Source organism: Hipposideros armiger, unplaced genomic scaffold (genome assembly GCF_001890085.2).
Source record: "Hipposideros armiger isolate ML-2016 unplaced genomic scaffold, ASM189008v1 scaffold_913, whole genome shotgun sequence".
NCBI classification, from domain to species: Eukaryota; Metazoa; Chordata; class Mammalia; order Chiroptera; family Hipposideridae; genus Hipposideros; species Hipposideros armiger.
Genome location: NW_017732263.1, coordinates 84,711 through 105,558, shown reverse-complemented (window position 1 = coordinate 105,558; position 20,848 = coordinate 84,711). Strand labels below are relative to the sequence as shown.

The window sequence follows — 20,848 nt, the reverse complement described above, 5'->3', positions numbered from 1 at the left end:
CCTTATACCAGTCTCAAGGTGGTTTCTACTGTATGTTCTTAATTGTAGGAGTTCTGTTCAGCTAGACTTTAGGCAAGTCTCAATGATATTTGTTCTGTAGTTTAGTTGTACTGTTGATGTGGTCATGAGGGGGGAAAGCACATTTACTTGCTCTACCATCTTGACCTTGGAAAGATACATTGATAAACATCTTTATGCATATATTTTTAATACTCCTGATTCTTTTCTTTCTTCTTTAACCCTCCATTGGGTGCAACTGATCTCACAGATTCATTGCATACAAATTTTCAAATATCTAACAGTTAACTTAAGTATCATGGCTCATTGCTTCTGTATCTTCCCTCTCTACCATGACCCATCGCCAGTCATGTTTGTGACTTAGTACAGTAAAGGCGTATTTCATAGCGGCATCTTTGTGTACAATGAATCTGTGAGACCAGTTGTGCCCGACGGAGGATTAAATTCAATTTTATTTTTCTGAAAGTAATACATGTACATAGTTTAAAATATTTCATCAAAGCATAGAAAGAAAAAAAATTGTACCTGCCTTCCTTCACTGGGGGGTCCCAGGTGAAGCCTGATTCCCCAAAAGTAATTACTTCACCTTTTTTTAGCTGTTTCTTCTGGCTTTTATTTTACATGTAAAAATATGCTATTTTTAATTTACTTTTAAAAGGTCTTTATCGTTTACTTCCTACTATGAAAAATTGGGAAACATCTCAATTACATCACCCTTCCTGCCCCTAACACTCACATGCACTTTCCTTCCCTCCTCCTAATAGAATTACAGCACCAGTTTTGGTTAAATCATATGTCGTTTTTAATTTATTATTTTTACATATTATACATATATGAATAATATTCATATAAATATTGTTTTGTGCAGATTCCAATAGGTTGTTATGACTTTATTTCTCTTCTTTGTAGATTTGTATAAAGTTAACAGTTATATAAGTTTTTGTTTGCTGCATTTTCTATACTGCACTCACTTTTTTCCTCCAAACTCTGTAAAATTCTTCTCAGTATGTTTAGATAGTTTAGGCAGTCCCTCAGTTTCTCTTTTCCCCCATGAAATGCCCATTCCTCAGTCCTTTGTTCTCTGCTCAGTTGAGATTGGTTGCTTTCAAGCCTACTATACACCTGGCACTTGGGATTTCTCTTCATCATCTTCCTGGAGAATTTTTGTTCTTTCGTCATATTGGTTTCTCTGTTTCTTGGATCCCATGAAATATCTAGTGATCCTTGAACTTTACTCAAACTTGAGAGATAGTCCCTAAAAATCCTATTGGATACTTCAAATATGTGAACAGTGATTATGTGTAATGGTGATTGAGCAGAGACCCAGTTCATCTTCCTTCTTTACTCACCTGTTTTAATTGACGATATTTTCAAGTTGCTTGCTGGAAATAAATGATATTTTCCTGGAAAGTGTGCATGAAAGTGAAAATTTTGAAACCTTGATTATAATTTAGAAATCACTTTATAATTTTGTAATTCAATCAATTCTGATTTTTGATCATTTTGCATGTGGTTTGCCCCAACCCCTTCAGAAATTTTTAAATAGAGTCTTTATCCCCAGGGTTGTAAGATTTCATGATTATGTAAGTTGTTTTTATATATTTTTTTCATTTATTGTGCTTGAGACTTGATGGGCCCTTTCAAGCTTCATAAGTCCTTTAGTTTTGGCATAATATATATTTTCTCTATTTTCTTTCAAAATATCCTCTCTTCCTCTTTTTTTAGAAATTCTGTTTTTCAGATATTGGATATCATAAACTGAGTGATTGATTCTTTAATTTCCTCACTGATTCTTCCCTATTGTCCATCTTTTTTCATTTTGGTCAACGTTTTGGGACATTTATTTCCAACTCTTAGATATTTATCTCCCAGCCTTTATATTTCAGTTATATGTTTCTCCTATGATATTGTTAATATCCAGTTATTTATTTTTATTCTTTGAATTTCATTTTTAACAGAACTTTATTCTTGTTTCATGAATGATATATACTCACTTTTCTCTCTGAAGATATTAATTATGGATTTTTAAAAGTTTATTTTTCTGAATTGTTTTTGATTTTTTTGACTTTTCTTTTGTTTGTTTATTTGCTGTCTTTCATGCTGCAGGCTTTTATCAAATGATCCATGAATGCTTATTCACATTTGAGAATTAGGTTTTGAAAGCTCTGAATATATGGATGGGAGCTCGCTTGCCTGGTGGGATATTGAGCAGGGAGAATCTGGTTTCATTAGATAAGCCCCAGATATGAATATCTGTATGTCTTTTTTCCATTTTGTTTCTTCAAAGCAAAGTCCTCTAATATCCTGCCTGGGGTCAGATGCCTGGATTCCTGAATACTGCCAACATTTTAGGCATACTTCTCCTTCAGGCTTTTGCGCTTGCTAGTTCCTTTGCTTAGAACGGTCTTCTAAATGGCCATATGGCTTGCTCTTACACTGCTTTCATCTTTACTAGAATTTCCCCTTCTCAATGAGGCTTTTGTTGTCACTTAATCTAAAATTGTCCTCCAACCCTTGGCACACGCACTTTATCCCCTTTGCCTGCTTAATGTTTCTCCTTCATGTCATCTAGCATAGTACATATTTTAGTCACATTTAGTTATATTTTTTATTAACTGTTTTCCTCTGATGGAATATAAGTTTCATGAGGGCAGGTGTTTTTGTCTGTTTTATTGACTGTTGCATGCCTAGAATCTAGAATAATGCCTGGTAGGTAATAAGGCATCAATAAAATTTACTGATTATTCATTAAATTAATATACAGTACATTCTTGCAATGTTAAAAACCTACCTTACCATTGGTCATTTTTCTTATCACTTTTATGCTTAGAAAGTTATTCCCCAGCTACATAGTTATTTATATTTTCTTTCAGTTATTTTATGGTTTTATGATTATACTTTACTTTTTGGACCTTCTGATATTATTTTTGGAATGAGATATTCTTCTCGTCTTTTCTTTGCTTTCTCCTCTTCTTTCTTCTTTTCTTCCTTGCTTTCGTTTTTCTTTTTATTAGTAAACTAATTTTCCCATCAATTTTTTGAGAAATAATCTCTCTTCCTTAAAGTGTTTGGTCAATTTTATTTTTAGTGAGGCTATAGTCACTGTTGCAACCTTTACAGTATTGCTTTGTGTTTGCTTTATTTGAAGCTCTATTTCATGATTCTCTAATAGGTAAAAAATATGGGCATGGACATTACAAACGTGTTTCTTTGTGGTCTATAGTCTTCCTGTAAGAAGTATCTAAACATTATATATATATATATATAATTTATATATATATATAAAATGTTTAGTATACACACACACACACACACACAGACACACACACACATACACACACATACATATATATTTAAATGCTGAGTTAAATTGTACTGTGAAATTAGTTCTGTTGTCCAGTTCCTGAGATGAATATTTCTTTCCTCTTGAAAATCCTGAATGTAGTTATAATTTTGTAAAGTGTTGCAGGACTAATAATGCTGTAATAATGTAGGTATACATTGTAGTTTTATGAAGGCATATATCCATATTTGTTCCTATCCTTTCTTTTGTTTTTCTCCCTTTAAGGTTCATAATAGCCCTAAGTGCCTTGGTTCAGTGTATTATTGTTATCGGTCAATCAGCTTGTTCTTTTCAGACCAAGTGGAAATTAGAATTTCTGGGCATGAAATAAGAAAGAATGGAATCAGGTAAGATATAATAAATGATATAATGCAAATAACACCATGGATTGATAGCATTTTCAAACATCTCACACTGGAAGTGAATTGAGAGTAGGTAGAGAAGCTTTCTTTTCAACAATAGCCTTGAAGTTATATCACATAAATATTAAAACTTCAGTCCCCAAGGCCAAACAGGTGGCCAGATCTAACCAGTTTAACCACCCTAATGCTTATGTAGGATACAAATATGTTTACATAGGTGAAGAAAAAAAATTATATTTGTTTCTAAGAGAGATTTGAAAGATATCTTCATAGTTTAAGTCTTCAATTATTTTTGCCCTCTTTTTATATCTTCTCTTTTTTCTTTTTTTTGTTTAAGCAAAAACTTTGAACTACACCTCTGCAAGCCTTTTTTCTGAATTTTTATTAGTGAAGTCTGGGTGTCACTTGAGATTTTCCATTAATGTTCTGACAAAGATTTAGAGCTAATATGCAACTGGCCTTCTTGGATGGATCAGAGAGGGGCCACTTCCAGTTTCCTGTCTGCCAAGAATAAGATCTGAGAGTTTTGGGGAAGGGGATATTTATTTAATTGGTGGAAGGTTTCATAATTTTAAAAGAGGAATACTGTGGAATAACCCACCTCCTAATCTTAATAATTATAGAGGTGCTCAGACTTAAATATTTCTTGGCTGAGTTATGCCAGGAAAAGTAAATTGTGGGATGGAGCAATTCTATTCATCATTCAGAATTCACTAGCAAGTGTCTGAACCATGAGGATTCTTTCCAGTGCAACGGCCTTACCAATCTTTGTGCTTCTTTTTCTCAGTTTCGATTCCTTAAGAGGCAGCTGATCGTAGCAGAAAGGGCTTGGATGAAGGACAAGGGGAGCCAGGCACTGAGCACATAGTCAGGCCACCCAGAATGGCCCCTCTGTCTCTCTGGGACTTATTTTCTTGATCCATTGGGTTCTGTACTTCTCATTTTCTTATAAAAGAAAGCTTAGGCATTTGGAAGGGAAGATAATACACATTACATGTGTATTTCTTGGATCTAAATTTAAATAGTAATTTGGGATACCTTCTATGGGATTTTAGGTAACATAATGGACACTTAAAAATTATTATGTTTTATAAAACAGAAATACCGTTAAAGGAGACTTTTAAGAATACTAACCCTTTGTTGAATCAAAGGTGTAATATTTAAATTTTAACTCAGAGAGTTTGCATGATAGAAAAAGGATGGATTTCTTATTATGCAGTGAAATTGTTTATACTAATGGTGTACCTGGCCTATGGCCTTAACTTACAGCAGCAGGTGCTAGAGTAATGTTTGCCAAAATGAAATCAAACGTGTGAGGCTCTGTACATCACTCCTTACCTCTCTGGACTTCTGTTCTCTTACCTGTGAAATGAAGGGTTTTGGTACATACAAACCTGTGAATAATTTTCAGCATTAATTTCTGCTTTCATTTCATTTTGTACTGTTAATGTTTCCTGCCTAGGTTGCATGGAGTTTTTCTTAGATTTATGGGAGATTATCTAAGTTTATTACTATCCTCCTACTCTAATAGCATTCTTTTATGTTATAGACATCAGAATAATCACAATAATGCACCTTTTATTTTAAAAAATAGTTTACTTAATCAATTTACTGTGAAAGAGATCAAATGACAAATGATCAAACCAAAAAATACCCACAAAACAACTCTACCTCCATACAATTAACACCTCAGCGCTGTGAAATATCTTTGTAAAACATGGTTCACTTTTTCATGTATAATTTTTATAACTTGCAAACATAAACAATATTATTCATATTGACTTTCACTATGAATTTACTGTGAATTCCTCATGCTTATAATTTTTAATAAGAATAGGTTATGGCAGCAGTTAGCTAGAGTCTTCTTATTTATTCTCCAATGTAAATTTTTAGTTATTTTCCTATTCTTATAACTAATTCTCTGTAAAAAACAATCTGCAAACATCTTTGTGAAAATGGTTATAGGTATTTTGAATTGTTTCTGTAGGGAATATCCTTTTGTTAATGAATGTGTTTAGTTTTATCGTTTTTGTGTCATGTAGCCATGCTTTTACAGGAAAGGAAATCCCTAATTTGAAGTTTTTGAGAGAACAGTCTGAATATATCTATTAACATCCCACTTCACTCATATTATAAATTATAATTTTCAGTGAGCATAGTTATCTTAATAGAAATGATTTTTTTTCTTTTACTTCTTCAATTATTAGCACCTGCACTTTTCTGTAATACTTGTGAATGGAAGGAGAGCAATGTTCTTTCAAATGTATTTTAGGTGATTTATTGTGCTTTTAATATGTCCAGGTGTTTAGTTTTCCATAGTTCTCGTATGTCTCCCACATCCTTTGTATATGCACGTTCTTTTAAAAAATGAAAAGAGTAGATGTTGGATCAGGAATTTAAATATTCAATGTGACTGTTGTTTAAATAGGCAAAATTGTATATAACTTAAAAATTATGACCATAAACCCTATGCAGTACTCTAGGACAAAGTGTTCTATATTCCTAATAATGTACTTTGTAGCATTAAACATGTAAATTATAGTTAATCATGCCTTGACATTTTTCTTTTGGAAAACAGTAATTTATACCAAGGTGATGTTTTGGGAATAGAAGCTCCTATTTCTTTACAGTGAATTTAAAATAAAAATGAAATAAAATCAGAATTTGAGCAATGTGTTTACACATTTTGAGCATTGTTTGTAATTAGAAATTTTGAGCAGCATTTTTTTATTATCTTGGACTCTCTAGATAAAAATATATACATTCAAGCTCTCATTATTCAAAATAAGCAAGGTTATTTTCCAGAATTTAAAAACCACTGATATTTAGCAGAAGTGTTTTTGGTTGGTGGAAAGAATCATCCAATTATAACATCTACATCAATTTGGAGAAACATATAATTTTTGTTGTCTTTTTATTTCCATATTGTATTTTTCAAAAAATATCAAGATTTCCTATAGGATAGTTGTGTGGGAAATCTAACTGCATAGGTTTTTAAGTAATTTTGAATAATAATTATCTTTTGTTTGATCAAGTTACTTCAAGGAAGAACTAAGTCATCTTTAATTGATCCTTCATCATAATTCTATGATTGCCTTTGTTATATTTTTTCAAGTTTAACATTGCCTCAGACAATTGGACAGGTTTCCATTGAGAAACTAGCTGACTACATTCTGGTGAAAACAACCTTTGGTTTTTCATTGGCTTGGGATGGAATATCTGGAATTTACCTCAAAATATCAGATGTGCATAAAGGGAAATCATGTGGCCTATGTGGGAACTACAATGGCATTCAATCTGATGATTTCATCATTCTACAAGGTAAGGGAGCAGAAGAAATGTAGGGGTACTTCTGAGGTCTTCTTCTTTCACTGATAATAAACCTTTTTGTGCCCAGAAGAGTACGACTTGTTCTAGGTTGGGTAAAATTGGTAGCTATCACTTTCCTGTTTTAGTGATTTTTAAGTGAAGCTTGAGTAGGAAAATATTTTGTGTCATTCTTGAAAACTATGAGCTAGTCTACATTTGCTAAATTAAGATACAGGACTTACTCATGTAAAAAATATTAACTGAGCATTTACTTTGTGTCAGGCACTGTTGTAGGAGCTTGGGGTACATCAGTGAACAAAACAAAGACTTTTCCCTTCTCAGGGCTTATATTTTAGTGACTCAGACCCATTTGGAACAAAATTGTCCACATTTGGACAAAAACTATTTTGCATCCCGTCTTGATAGGAATAAATTAAATAAATGCCAAATAATAGCTTTGTAAAGATAATGAAATGTGAGCACTATTATAAAAGTTGAATAATAACATGGAAAGATTTTATTATTTGTAATGATGTACCTGTAATCATTTATCTATTCATTCAAAGCCATAAAACGAATCTCAGTGAACTATTAATAATGTGTTCTGTTTCAAATTGGATACTAATGTGTACTGGCAACAAAAGAAGAGAGTCACAGGACATAATCATGATTTAGGTTCCACATAGAGAGATGCAATAAAAAATAACACTGTTCTTAGTATCAGCAGACATGTTTTTCAATCTTATTCCAACTCTTATAAGCTCTGTGATTGGAGGCAACTCATTTAATTTCTCTGATGCTCAGTCACTTCAGCTGAAAAATAGGAATATAATAATTCTTAACTTTAAGAGTTATCAGTAATAATAAGAATATACCTTGATATTGTTGATAATACTGTATATGAGCATGTAACTATGTTTTTCCCAACCTTACAACATCCTGTAAGGTGGGTAGTATTTTCTCAATTTTATAATGACACAAGGTAACATGCCCAATGTAACACAACTTATAAATGCTGCTGTCAGGGTTGGATTACAGATCTGACTGGCCCCCAATCCTATGTTTAGATAAATGCATGAGAAATTGACTTTTATTCTATAAAGTGCTATGTGATACCTTTTTATATTATAAAATTAATAGGGAAGAGTCGCCTATATGTTGTTTTAAGGCACAGGAAAATCCTACTTTGAGTTTTGGTTCCAGAGTCAGATTGTGGGATTCAAATTCAGCTTTGCCATTTTTTTTAACCTTTTTAAGTTTAATGATATAATAGCAGTACGTACTTTGTAGAGTTGTAAGGATTAAATGAGACAATCCATGTAAAACACAGTACGGTGCCTGGCATATAGTTAATGCTCAATACATTTTAGCTAATTTATAATCATTGCCATCTGGTCTCAAATAAGCCTATAATGGAGCTGAAATGAAAACATTTGATTAAAGACATTGCTTTAAGAGGCCTTTGTTAAAATGCAAACATTTTACCCAAGATGGATAATGCCTCATCAGGATTAGATTACTAGTGGCTGGAGTAAAGAGCAGTCAGTGTTCCAGGGAGTCAGTTTCCTCATATGTAAAATGGAGATAATAATAATGACCCTGAGAACTTCCAGCCTGTGAGGATCAAATGAGAAAACGTAAAAGAAAGTATTCAAACGTCTGTGAACATAATACTAATGCTGTATTACATAATACCAGTGTTGGGATCATCATGAAATGGTCTTTTGAATCCAGTTGGGTATTTAGAGTGAGAGGGCTCACAAACTTGGAAGTAAGGTCTTGACTCAGGCAGAACCAGTCCGATGGTAATTCTTGATTTCTTGTTCTGTATCAAAAAAGCTTCATGAAAAAAATAATACTCAATTCATATCTCAGTGTTAGAAAAGACAGCTATGGGCAATTCTGCTGGAACATCAGGGGTACATCGTATAGAGGTCAGGATAGAAAATAGCACCTGCTCTTGTTAGAGGTACAGAGACTTAGATTAGGATTTAAGAGTCAGACAGCCTTTGATAACCTGGAACATAAAATGGTTGCTCACAGCGAAATAACTGGGGCAGCATGTAAAAGGGTGTTAGCAGATTGTAAATGGGAGAAGGCTGGCAGGAGGCAAGTGGAACGAATTACGGCTGAACTGGCAAAGGCAAGAAGGACCCTGGAAAGTATGTGGGAGGTGGAAGCCTAAAGAGAGATTTCAGCTTTTTCACAATTGTGTTTGGAGAACAGTATAAAGCAGAACAATGAGGACTAATTTACAACAATTTGTAGGCATGTGACTAGAACTTGCCCACCGGTTTTCTCCCATACTGTAATAATGCAAGAAAATGTCTCCAGATGAGCTAGTTTAGCTTTTGCTTTAAGATGCCTAGTATTTTTCTTGAAACTCAGTCTGTACTTTGCTGATTAGATAAATCTGTGGAAGCAGTGAGGTAGTTCAATTGAATGCCATTGAATGCATAATTTCTTAACAGTGATTAAAATTGCATTTCTCTCTGCATCCCTACTCATTCTTCAGGGATGACTTCACAAAGAAATGAGGCTTTTCAGAATTTCTGTGGATATAGAAAGATTTTAATTTGTTGTTTAATTGAGATTCTTGTTCCATAATTTATGTCTATAGCTAGCTACATATCAGCATAGAAACCTTTGTTTACTCTTGATTTTTCCCAATGTAGTAATTAATAGTGCTTCACTTTCATTCTCAAAAATGTCCAAATATGGACAATAAATTACTTTATGTTTTATATAAAGCATTTTAATTTTAGTTTTGCAGGCTCTCAGACCACCAATTGGTTTGGATTAAAGTCTCATAATAACCAACTTTTGTGGTTATTTTGTTAATGCATTGTGGTAAAAAATAGCTAAATATGTGTTTGAAAAGCTGGAATTAAAGTGAACTCTAAGGGATTGCCTAGGTTGTTTAGTCACATTAAAATTTGTGCATAAATATTAAAATAATTGGGCCTTTAGAAAATATTTTTGGTTCTGCAGACTTTCAAAAATTATGTTTTTAAATGAAATATGGCTATAAATTTTTTAAAGAGAACATCAGTTTTTCCCTTTTTAAATAATTGTATTTAAGTGGGTCCATGCTTAGTTCAGTGTGTAATTTTTCCAACAATAGCAGAGATAATGAAGTGGGCCAGACAAGTTTGAAAGCTCTAGGATTCTAATAATCTAGTTAATAAATATTGCACACTCCCTTTTATTTATTCATTCGCTTATGTAGCAAATGTATTTTGAGCACCTGCTATGTTCTAGATATTAAATGAGAAATACAGCAAAAGGATAGCTTTGACACACTCTGTCCCTTCCTTTAGTAGGTATTGTAGTGAAAGACAAAATAAATCAAGAAAAAAAAATTAAAATATAGTTTCTGTGAGCAATAGCAGTCATGAAAAAAAACGGGAGAGGAAGGAGATTAAGAATGATAGAACAAGGGCCGGCTGAGTGGCTCAGTTGGTTAAGAGCTCGCTCAAGAGTTTGAGCTCTGAGCAACAGCAGTTCGAGTCCTGGCCCGAGCTGAGCAGCCGCTGAGCTGCCAACAGGTGGCAGGATGGCTCAGCTAAAAAAAAAACAAGGAATGATAGAACAGTGTGTATTTGGCTGTAGTCTAGATCGTGTGACAGAAAAGGGCTCTCTGAGGAGGTCATATTGAATAGATATTTAAATGAAACAAGGGAGAGCGCAGAGGGAAGACGGGAGGAAAGTGACTTTGAAGAACGAGGAGCAAGAGTAAAGTGGGAATGAGTTTGAGTGAAGAACAATTTAAAATCAGTATGACTGGAGTAGGCTGAGCAAGAATAGGAGTAGAAGATATAGGAGAGGCCGGGGTGGGGTGAGGTGGGTGGAGGAGGTTGGGAGGTGGGGGACTGCAAGGGCTAGATCAAAGCAAGTCTTCATGGCCACAGTACAGTTTGGGGTTTTACACCAAGAGAGCAAAACATTGTTATAGACGAACTCCTACAGTCTTCCCAACGAATGGTAGTAACACAAGGATGTTATCTTCCTCTCTTGAAGATACTGAAAGAGTGTCACCAAACATTGGGCTGGAGATTTTTTATTCTAGTGGTGCCGTAGCTCAGCAACGGTAGATCTGTGGCTATGTAAACCTACGTGGTGAAGAACCTAACACTCACATCTAAAGGCTGGCTGTCTTAGATGGGACTTAGGGATGGCGTCTTGCTTAGTTCTGCTAAATCCTTGAGATTTGAGATTCAGCCTTTGTCTGAATGGGAGGCAGGATTTATTTTCATTAATCATGAAACTTGTTCTCAGGCCAGGTGCTGAGACCATTTAAACTTGAATTGGAGCAGAGAGTCCCGAGTGCTCACCACTGACTATGTGGCTGCACATATACCAGCTCCTGAATCTTGCCTCTGAATAATGCTGGGATGGGGTCAGCATTTTTAACAGTCTGTCCTGAGCATGTTTAGAGACACTTGTCATCATATTCAGATGAAATGAATTCACTTTTTAGCCTTTTCTTCTCCCGATATCTTTTCCAGTCTTTTATTGTGTGACTATCCTCTGAAATCTCCACAAGGCCTCAAAAAATATTTTTTTTCTACTTGTTGCATACCCCAAATAGGGAGATACAATTTTAGTAAGGTTCTGAATAATGTCAAATATAATGGGAGGGCTTTCTAAAATTTTTCACACCAAACTTTTACTTAAGTTTCTTAGTTTTATGTATATTTCTCTCCTCTCTATAGCAAAAGCTCTAGGCTAATTAGGGGTTTACTGGTGTGCAAGTTGTACCATTCACTTTCAGTCATTCCTCATGTTGGTTCAATGAAGTATGCCTTTTCTCTCCAACGATATTAACTTTTCTTTGGGACTTACACTTTGTTCAATTTATTTTTATTATGCTAACATAATGTTACAGTCTAATATCATTGATAAAATAATATAAAGTTACTGAGTTTAACTTTTTGACCAGGAAGTTTATGTTGACAAACTGTGCATTTGTGGAAAGTGACACTATTACACCTTTTTTTATGTGTGTGTTTGTGTGAAATAGAGGACTACACAGAAGACATTGCTGTGTTTGCAAATAGTTGGTTGGTGCAAATTCCAGGTAATATCAAATGTGTACCCACACCCTCAGATTTTCCAAATCCATGCTCCAGTGGAATGCCAGCATTTGAGGTAAATTTGATGTGAAAAATTTGGTCATGTTCAATGTAATGCACATATATTGTATTTGCATATTTAACATTAAGCATTTTTAGTGCAATCACTATAGAATTAAATGCTATTAAATTTAGGAAATGTAACTGCAACAGGAATCATTTTAAGATTACTTCAGAAGTAGTGACTGTAATGAGTTTCATAATAGCAGTGCTCATTACAAAAATATGTAGTTATAAAATGTTGGTTAAAATTTATAAGCAGAAATTACCTTCTCTTTCCTGGTAAGAACAGAGAGTCTTCTAAATAAGTAGAAAAAATGAGAGTACACCCGTGTTATTAAATACCTTCTAGTGACTGCCATCTTTTTCTGCACAGGCTATCTTCTTCAAGTGTCAGATACTGTTGCAGTTTCCTTTTTTGAGCTGCCATGAATATATTGACCCATATTTATATATTGCCAGCTGTGTTAATGATCTTTGCAAGTAAGTGAAATGATTAGTATTTGCAATAAAGTTTTCTTTATCCAAAAAAGAAGAGCCAAAACCACATCTGTAACTTAGCCATCCTAGCAGTTCACAAACTATAATGGGGAATGCAAAACAAAACTATACTAACAGCTATTAAAAGCTTTCTGGATAACAGGTATAGTCTCAGTTTTTTATATAAGCAGCATGAACTGAATACAGCAATTCTTAATTTTTTTTATGCCACTAATCCCTTTGGGAGTCTAGTGCTCTCCATAGACTCTTCTTCAAAATAATGTTTTGAAATACTCATAATAAAATACAAAAGTTTACAAAGGAAACTATATTGAAATAGTTATCAATATAGTAAAAGAAATGAATTTTTGATATATGTGCTCTTTTATATACATTTCATGTCTAATGACTACTGTAGTTTGACCTAGTGAGGAGTGTAAATAATATTTTGAGATATCTGCTACAGTTACAATGAAAACAAAAGAACGAAATATGAAATATATTGGTGACAGTCACAGATACTGCAAAGAATATCATTTTAATACCTATATGTATCATTGAAGAAAATGATAAATTTCATCTGGAGATTTGTGAAACTAAACGTGTAATATTTATCCCATCCAAGGTCACAGACTTCTGCATTCTCAGCCAGGTTAAGAACACCTAGACTAGGTGGTTTCTGGAGAACAAATTCAGAGAGACCGATCATAATATGTTCATCAATGTAGAATTTACTATAAATTACCCATTATTGAGGTCAAGTTCTTTCTACTATTTTTTTTTCCAAAAATTTACCAAGCATATCTGATTAGCTATCTTGAAGGTTCAAGAATGTCCCAAGAAATTTTAACAAAGCTGCATTTTTAAAAAGAATCTCAAGAAGTGTAAATGATACATGGGAACTTTGTTGTAAGAGACCAGACTAATTTTTGATTGAGTTAAACCATTTAAAAGGCATGTTGGGTAGCTTATGAAGAGGTTTAAGTTTATCAAGGTGAGAACAAAGAGGGAAAGTTGAGATACTATAAACTCTCTTATTTATAACTACTCAGCTTTAATTAAATGGGATTATTACAAAAATAATGAATGTAACAGTATTTTCCAGATATTAACATAAGCTTATTTGGGACACTTGTTAATTTTTAGTAGAAAGCAGTTATATCTTTATATGTATAGTCTCTAAATTTTAGGGATTTATGAACTAACTCTTTGAAAGGGCTTCCCTTCTGCCTAAAATATTGGGTATTGACCTTACTCTATATTTTACAACATTCTGTTCCCTATTTGGTTTTATTTATTTTTTTTAATTTAAGCACTGTGTTGTTATATCTCTGTTCTTTCATTCAGTCTGTTTTTTGAGGATCCCTGTAGGTAGTTCATGGTCCTTATTTAGCCATGTATATGGAATTAAAAATTGTTCTTATTCCATGGAGACTCATTCTTGGACCATTCTCAGTAGCCTTTACACTTGTCTTTATCATTATGTTTAGCACCTGCCTCTCAGGTAGACTGAGATGAAGTGTCATTTGGCAGATCCTGGAAAGCCCTTCTCTGTTTATTAGTTAGGATACAATTGCCAAAGTATCAGTGACTTCAATTAAATTGAATGCTTATATTTCTCCCCTATAAAGTCCTAGCTTGTAAGTGGTCTTGGATTTGTACCATCGGCCCACTCCATGAGTTTTCCAATAACTCAGTAATCCTATTCCTGTTATCCCCCAGGGCCTTATTTTCAATTTCTGGGGTATTATTCTCAATTTCATGGCCCAAACTGGCTTACCACTACCGTGTCCATATTTTAGCCTTTTGGAAAGGAGAAAAGCAAGTAGAGGGCTGGCAGAGTTTTTTTGTTTTTTTTTAAAGTGACCTGGAAGACTCATGCACACTCCAATTTTTAATCCTTTAGCCAGAACTTAGAATTTTTAATCCTTTAGCCAGGATTGCTAGGAAGTGTTGTCTTTGGCTGGGCAGCCAAATGCCTGGCAAAAACTTGGAGGTTCTACTACTGAAAAAAGAAGAAAAGGGAATTGGGACATAAAACAGTCTCTGCCACACTCACTTTGTCTGAAATGTCAACATAGAGAAACTAACATTTACGTCTTTTGAAATTTTGTTATCTTTAACCTTTGGATTTTGAAACCTAATTGCTTTCTCCAGGGAAAATAAAAATAGCAGAATAGAGAAACATCTTTTACTGGTTGGAATCATCTGATACCTTAAGAGAGATGTTTGAGGTGAAGAGGCCAGGTTTGGGGGCAGAGCAGGCATATAATATGAAAAGAAGGGCATTATTAATTGAGTCAATTGTCATTGATAAAATGGAAGTGAGAAGCTATCAGAGTTAGGCACTCTTCACAATATGTCACCTACATTCTTGCTCCTCTAAGGGAAATACTCTTCATTTCTTATATTAGGAGACTGCATCACAAGGAACCTATACTATGAGAATAACCTTGTGACTCGGCTGAACTCAAGTTCATTTCCTGCTTGGATAGTATATTGAATTCGATTCAACACACATTTTCTGAGCATCTACACTGAGCATAGTGCCACACCTTGGAGAAACAGAAGCAATTTAGACACAGTCCCTGTCCTGGGAACTCAGGTTCTAATGGGGCACAGAAATAGGCCTCCAGTAGTGACATATGTCTTAAATGCGAAGTGCTGTGTCTGTGCAGGAAAGAACTACTAGCTAATCAGGGGTGCCTAGGAAGGCTCCAGAAGAGATGACATCTGAGCTGGTTTAAAGGGCGAGACAATACCAGTTCTTGAACTGAAACCCTGTTTCTGCTTCTAAGAATGATAAACCTACCAGCAAGGAAATGATTTTAATTTTGCCACACCAACGTCAATCGATTTAAAAATAGCTATTTCTTAATACTCATTTTCCTTACTGAAGTTTACATCCAAAACAGACAAATAAGCTCGTTTTTCCCTCAGTAAATTGGAATAGTAATTTATTTCCTGCCCGATTGCTGTGAGTTTTCATGTGATGCCATAGAGTAACATATTTAATAAATGGTAACTATTTTAATATTAGTTGCATTGGGCTGGAAAACCAATATTTAGTACTTTGTTAACTTTCAAAGCCTCTATTAATTGTAGGAAATAATGCACATATTTAAAGGTAAATCATAAACCTAATATCTTTCTAGGAATTCAATAATTTTAGCTTACCCTGTTTTTCAGACTTCTTGATTGGAGGTTTAGAATATTTTCTGAGCTTCTGAAGTTTATATGCTGAGTTCCTTTTTCCTTCTCAAGCTCAGTTAATTGGACTAGATAAGCTGCATGACTCCAATTACAGTAGCACAGGATAAGCGCAATTTGAGACCGGTGGCTTTTACAATAGAGATACTGAAAATGCTAAGGTTCACAAAATGCAACATTCTTAGTCATTATCTTGTAAGATATTTAACTACTCAATTTTGAGTTTGAGTTGGGTTGAAAAACAAGCCCACTACCTTATTCTAAACCCAGCTTATTTTATGGGTACCTAACTGTTAATCTGCTCTGGAAATTGTCTGACCTCTTATATTTCGTTTGGGGGAGCTTCTGGGGGTGATTATAAGAAAATAATTAGAGATTATTTACTCTTGGCAATATTATAAAAGTAACTAACTTTAGTAATTTAAACTTGAAAGAACTAAACATCGTTTACATCTTAAGTTAAATGCTGTTTATTCAATCTTTCAAAAATGCTGCAGGTTCTTAGTATTGGTTTTATTCCAGCACATAGACTATCAAGAACATGGTATCTTTGAAATAATTTTCATATTTGGTGCTCTTTTATTGTGATAGAATTGTATCTGTTGTAATAGGATTTATTAAACTCTAAAAGTCTGAGATGCTTTGTATAGGATCCAAAAAATACAGACAAGGATTCTGGAAGAATGTCATAATTAAAATAGAAATCTTTTTCAGTATAGGCACACCCTTGAATCAAAAGAAAAGTGGTCAAATCATTGAAAGACTTTGCTGAAGACCATTTACCTGGGACTTTTCAGCTGGGATCACATGTTTATTTGTTTTCTGCATTATTGTACATAATATATTATACTGTATAGATGCAGACATTGGGTAATATTCGAGTATTCACCACATATTCACCATTTCTAGGGATCAGGAGGTCAAATGCATAGATTACATCAGTACCTTCGTTGTGATTCTGGCTCTGTCTTTCCACTTTCTAGAACTGATGATGATGATACCTACTGTAGAGCAGCCACCGAGTATGCTAGAGCCTGTTCCCATGCTGGCTACCCTATCCAAGGCTGGAGAGATGACTTCCCAGCATGCAGTATGTTTCCTTATTTTTTATGCCTTATGTGCTTTGGTTAATTTTAGGCTTAGCCTAGTGCTCAAAACTGGTGAACTACAAGGATTTGTTATTGATGCAGGAGCATTGGTAAACTTGCAAGCTTTTTGAAACACTAACTTTTTTTTGGAAAAAGAGACAATTAGAGTTGACTTACAGGCCCCCTGTTTGCCCATTTCAGCTGATAAATGTGATGATAGCTTTGTCCATCGGGATTGTATCAGCTGTTGCCCACCCACCTGCACATTTGACAGACAGTGTCTTGGGAGCAATCTCCAATGTCTTGATGGATGTTACTGTCCAGATGGTAAGTGTTTCATGAAGGAAACCATGTCTACACGCATGGAAATTAGCATCCTGTGATTTGAGAATTACGTTGCCACATCCTCTCCCAGGGCATTTATTAGGGCTTTTGCAATTTTCTACCCTTGTAGGATTTGGTTTTATTTTGGGCTGCTTTTCTGTAAGAAAAGGGCTTATTGCTTTGTAAATTTCCCAGGAAATTTGGAATCTGGAGTCCTGAAGTTACCCATGCAAATTTTTTTTTCTGTTGCATATTTAAAGATATTTAATAATTTATGAAAGCAATTTCAGAAAAAAAGCCTTCACATGTTGGCAGCACAAGATTTTAGTCCTGATGTAGTTTTAGTATTTGAAATTAGAAGTAATATAGCAAATGAGACAGGTGGGATTAAAATTTAGGAATGACGTCTATACTGATAGATCTTTTTAAAGAACACTGAGGATTCACTCAAACTTTTTTATTTTTACAAATTAAGAAAAATAGAATCCCAGAGATGTTAAGTGATTTTACCACTGTCATATAGTTAATGTGAGTGAGGAGTACTCGGAATCAGATATGTTGACCTTGGTTCATTGCTCTGTCAGTGCTACTCAAAGTAGGATCTTTGGACCAGTGCCAGGCCTGAATTGTTTGTTACAAGTCAATGTTGAGATAAGGAGTTCGCACCAGAATGTAAGTCAATGCTTCCTTCATTTAGAAAGCCTTACTCAGAAGAAAGGTCAGATGAATGAAACAATGTGCTTAGTAACATAGCTGATTTACATTCTGGCTCAACCACCTTTACTCATTGGAGAGAATTAATAAAAACAGTTCCATTGTATTTGCCCTTTCAGTAGCACTGGCTGGCTATTTATTATATGTGTGATGATAGTGTAAATCTTTCCATTTTGAGATGAACAGAGATTAAACCAAGAATATATTTTCTCCTTCCCTTCCTCCTTTCTTTCTTCAAAAGAAAGGAAACAATATCTAGTCACCTTGATTCTATATGATGAACCTTGAGTTTTTAATGGCAAGTCATGGGATAAGAAAAGTTGAAAACCACTGAAATAGACATTTGTAAGGTAGCTGCTGATTGAGGCAGACTCAGGACATTGGTAACCTCCTTGAAAGTAAAGAAATTTGTATTTTATTACCTAGTGTAAGCAAGCGTTCAATAAAAGTTGCTTGAATTATTATATTCAAAGAACACAATCTATTATTTCTTTCGAAATTTGATATGTATTTTTCTTAACTAGGCCTCATAATGGAAAATGGAACTTGCATCCTCTTGGAAAATTGCCCATGTAGTTTTCATGGATTAGCTTATTCAGTTGGTTCAAAAATTGAACAAGAATGCACTGAATGGTATGTAATCAATGCACAGCCAGTTGTTTCTGGCTCCCTGGCTAGTTGACAACTTCACCATGACATGATTTAAAAGAATATGCTTATTACTGATTTTCTTCCAAAAATTCCAAGACACATTTGCATTTTATTTAAAGTCTGCACAGTGGTGGTGGTGGTGGGGTATTGATGTCTTCTTTTATGATGTAATTCTTCTCACTTCCCTTGATAATTCCATAAAATCTTTACCCATGTAAAGAGTCTGTTGCATTTTCTTATTATCTGTAATCACTAATTTGCACCTACTTTTACTCTTAAAACTTGATGGTGCTCTTAACTGTCTCTATTGAGTGCTTGAAAAACTGACTCTCCATATTGCTTGCCAATTTTTGACCATGAACTGAGACATTTAGAATTTCTTTTTAAATTAGTTAAGATGAGTGTAGGCAAGCATTCATTCCTCTGGGGCAGTCCTAAAAAGAAACAGAGATCTAAATATCATCAGGCTCTTTCCCCTTTGGTATCAATGTATATAGTGAAAATGCAATTGGATAACGAAGGCTATACTTAGATACTGATTTGAGTTTCTGCCTTTCACAGGCTGCTTCGGTCCTCCCAAACTCCTATCTTTTTGATGGTAGAATTTATCTTACATAAGAAGACATCTTTTCTCTCTTTAATGTCTGATGATCCTCAAGCCAATTTTCTTAATTTGTAGTAGATAAGTTAATTTCCTAACTCTTTATGCATAATAGGAAAATACTGTTTTTGTGTGTGTGACCTTTTTTTGTTTAAGTGATGAGAGAAGGAAAAAAACAGAAGTTCTCTGTTTGCTTAGTGTTCCTTTTGTATCATCTTTAGTGATTTTTTAAGTATGACGTAATACATAATTTAAATGCTGGCCAACCAAATTTAGCAGTTAATTGAACTTGTACAGAGAGAGATATGTTTTGAGTCTATAAACATGATATATTTTGGTGCATTAATCAATACATTGATGCAAACAATGCAGTTTATCTATACCAGTAGATTAATATTTTTATCACTTTATTTAGTGTATGTATTGGTGGAATTTGGAACTGCACTGAACATGACTGTCCAGGTAATCTTTTAAAACATTTTGAAAGAAAATGTCTCAATTTTTTTGAAACTGAGGAGGAAGATAGTTCTGATTTTTATGAGGTCGTCTCATATATTATAAGAGATGTGATGATCTATAAACATAGATATTCAGAGGATAAATGGAAAATTGAATAAATGATAATATTCAGTAGGCACATTTAGTAAAAAAATATTAAAATAGTAAAAATATTACAAAGCCTAAAATGTGGAAAAGCTATCATTTAGTAAACTTTAAATTAAATTGAATGACATAACTTAGTAAGTTTGTCAAACTAATAACTTTTAAACACTTTAGTTATTCTTTTTGATGCATGATTATTTACCATGATTATGTTGACGTCCTGCTTTTTAAGAATAAATCATTTCTTTCTCCTCCTTCTTTTTCTTCTCTCTCTCCTCATTTTCATTATGTTTTTGTTGTTAGTTCAATGCTCCGTTGTAGGTGATTCTCATTTTACAACTTTTGATGGTAGACATTATTCTTTTATTGGAATGTGCCAATACATCCTTGTGAAAGGAACTGGACAAGATAAATTCACACTTACTTTGCAGAAAGCTCACTGTGAGCAGGTAAGTATATCTCAAAAAGACCAGAGGAATGCTTGTTTTTATTTTTTTTTACTCAAAGTTCACATCTATCATTATCTTATATAGTACAAAGACAGAAAAAAATGTGGATAATTAATCTGCTATACTATTGATTATATGATGCATCCTAATTGTAGAGATATTGAAATGAGCACAAATATGTCTTAGATTAAATATTATATACTTAACTGCATTTTCTTTCTTAAAAAATATTATTCGTATGTATAGTTTTTTGAACATTTCATGCATGATTACACAATGGACCTAAGTTTTTGGTTACTTCAAAAAACACTATTTTGAAGAGATGATTTTTGACAGGATTAAATAGGTTTCATATTGTTCTAAATAGATAGGATAAATATCTTAGCATACGAAAATATTTATTTTAGATCTTTTCTTCAAATAAAGATATCAATAATTTGTAAATAAAAGCTCCCAGATCTCTCATTTCTCTAAATTAGGTAGCCAAAATTTTGCAGATATCTTTAATTTTATGGTGTTATTCCAGTATGAAATGGCTATTTCCTACAAAAATTATGAACT

At 33.8% G+C, this 20,848-nt stretch overlaps 1 protein-coding gene across 1 annotated transcript in view; it reads left to right on the top strand.

The window, feature by feature from the left end:
* Window positions 1-20,848, top strand: part of OTOGL (otogelin like) — a gene marked incomplete at its 3' end in the record, with an annotated part of 117,429 nt that overhangs the window by 15,089 nt on the left and 81,492 nt on the right. The window contains exons 7-15 of the mRNA XM_019630438.1: window positions 3,587-3,708; window positions 6,839-7,044; window positions 12,056-12,183; window positions 12,544-12,650; window positions 16,841-16,947; window positions 17,147-17,272; window positions 18,508-18,616; window positions 19,651-19,697; window positions 20,142-20,287. Of these exons, the coding sequence (XP_019485983.1) occupies window positions 3,587-3,708; window positions 6,839-7,044; window positions 12,056-12,183; window positions 12,544-12,650; window positions 16,841-16,947; window positions 17,147-17,272; window positions 18,508-18,616; window positions 19,651-19,697; window positions 20,142-20,287 (1,098 nt within the window). The remainder of the gene's footprint in view (window positions 1-3,586; window positions 3,709-6,838; window positions 7,045-12,055; window positions 12,184-12,543; window positions 12,651-16,840; window positions 16,948-17,146; window positions 17,273-18,507; window positions 18,617-19,650; window positions 19,698-20,141; window positions 20,288-20,848) is intronic.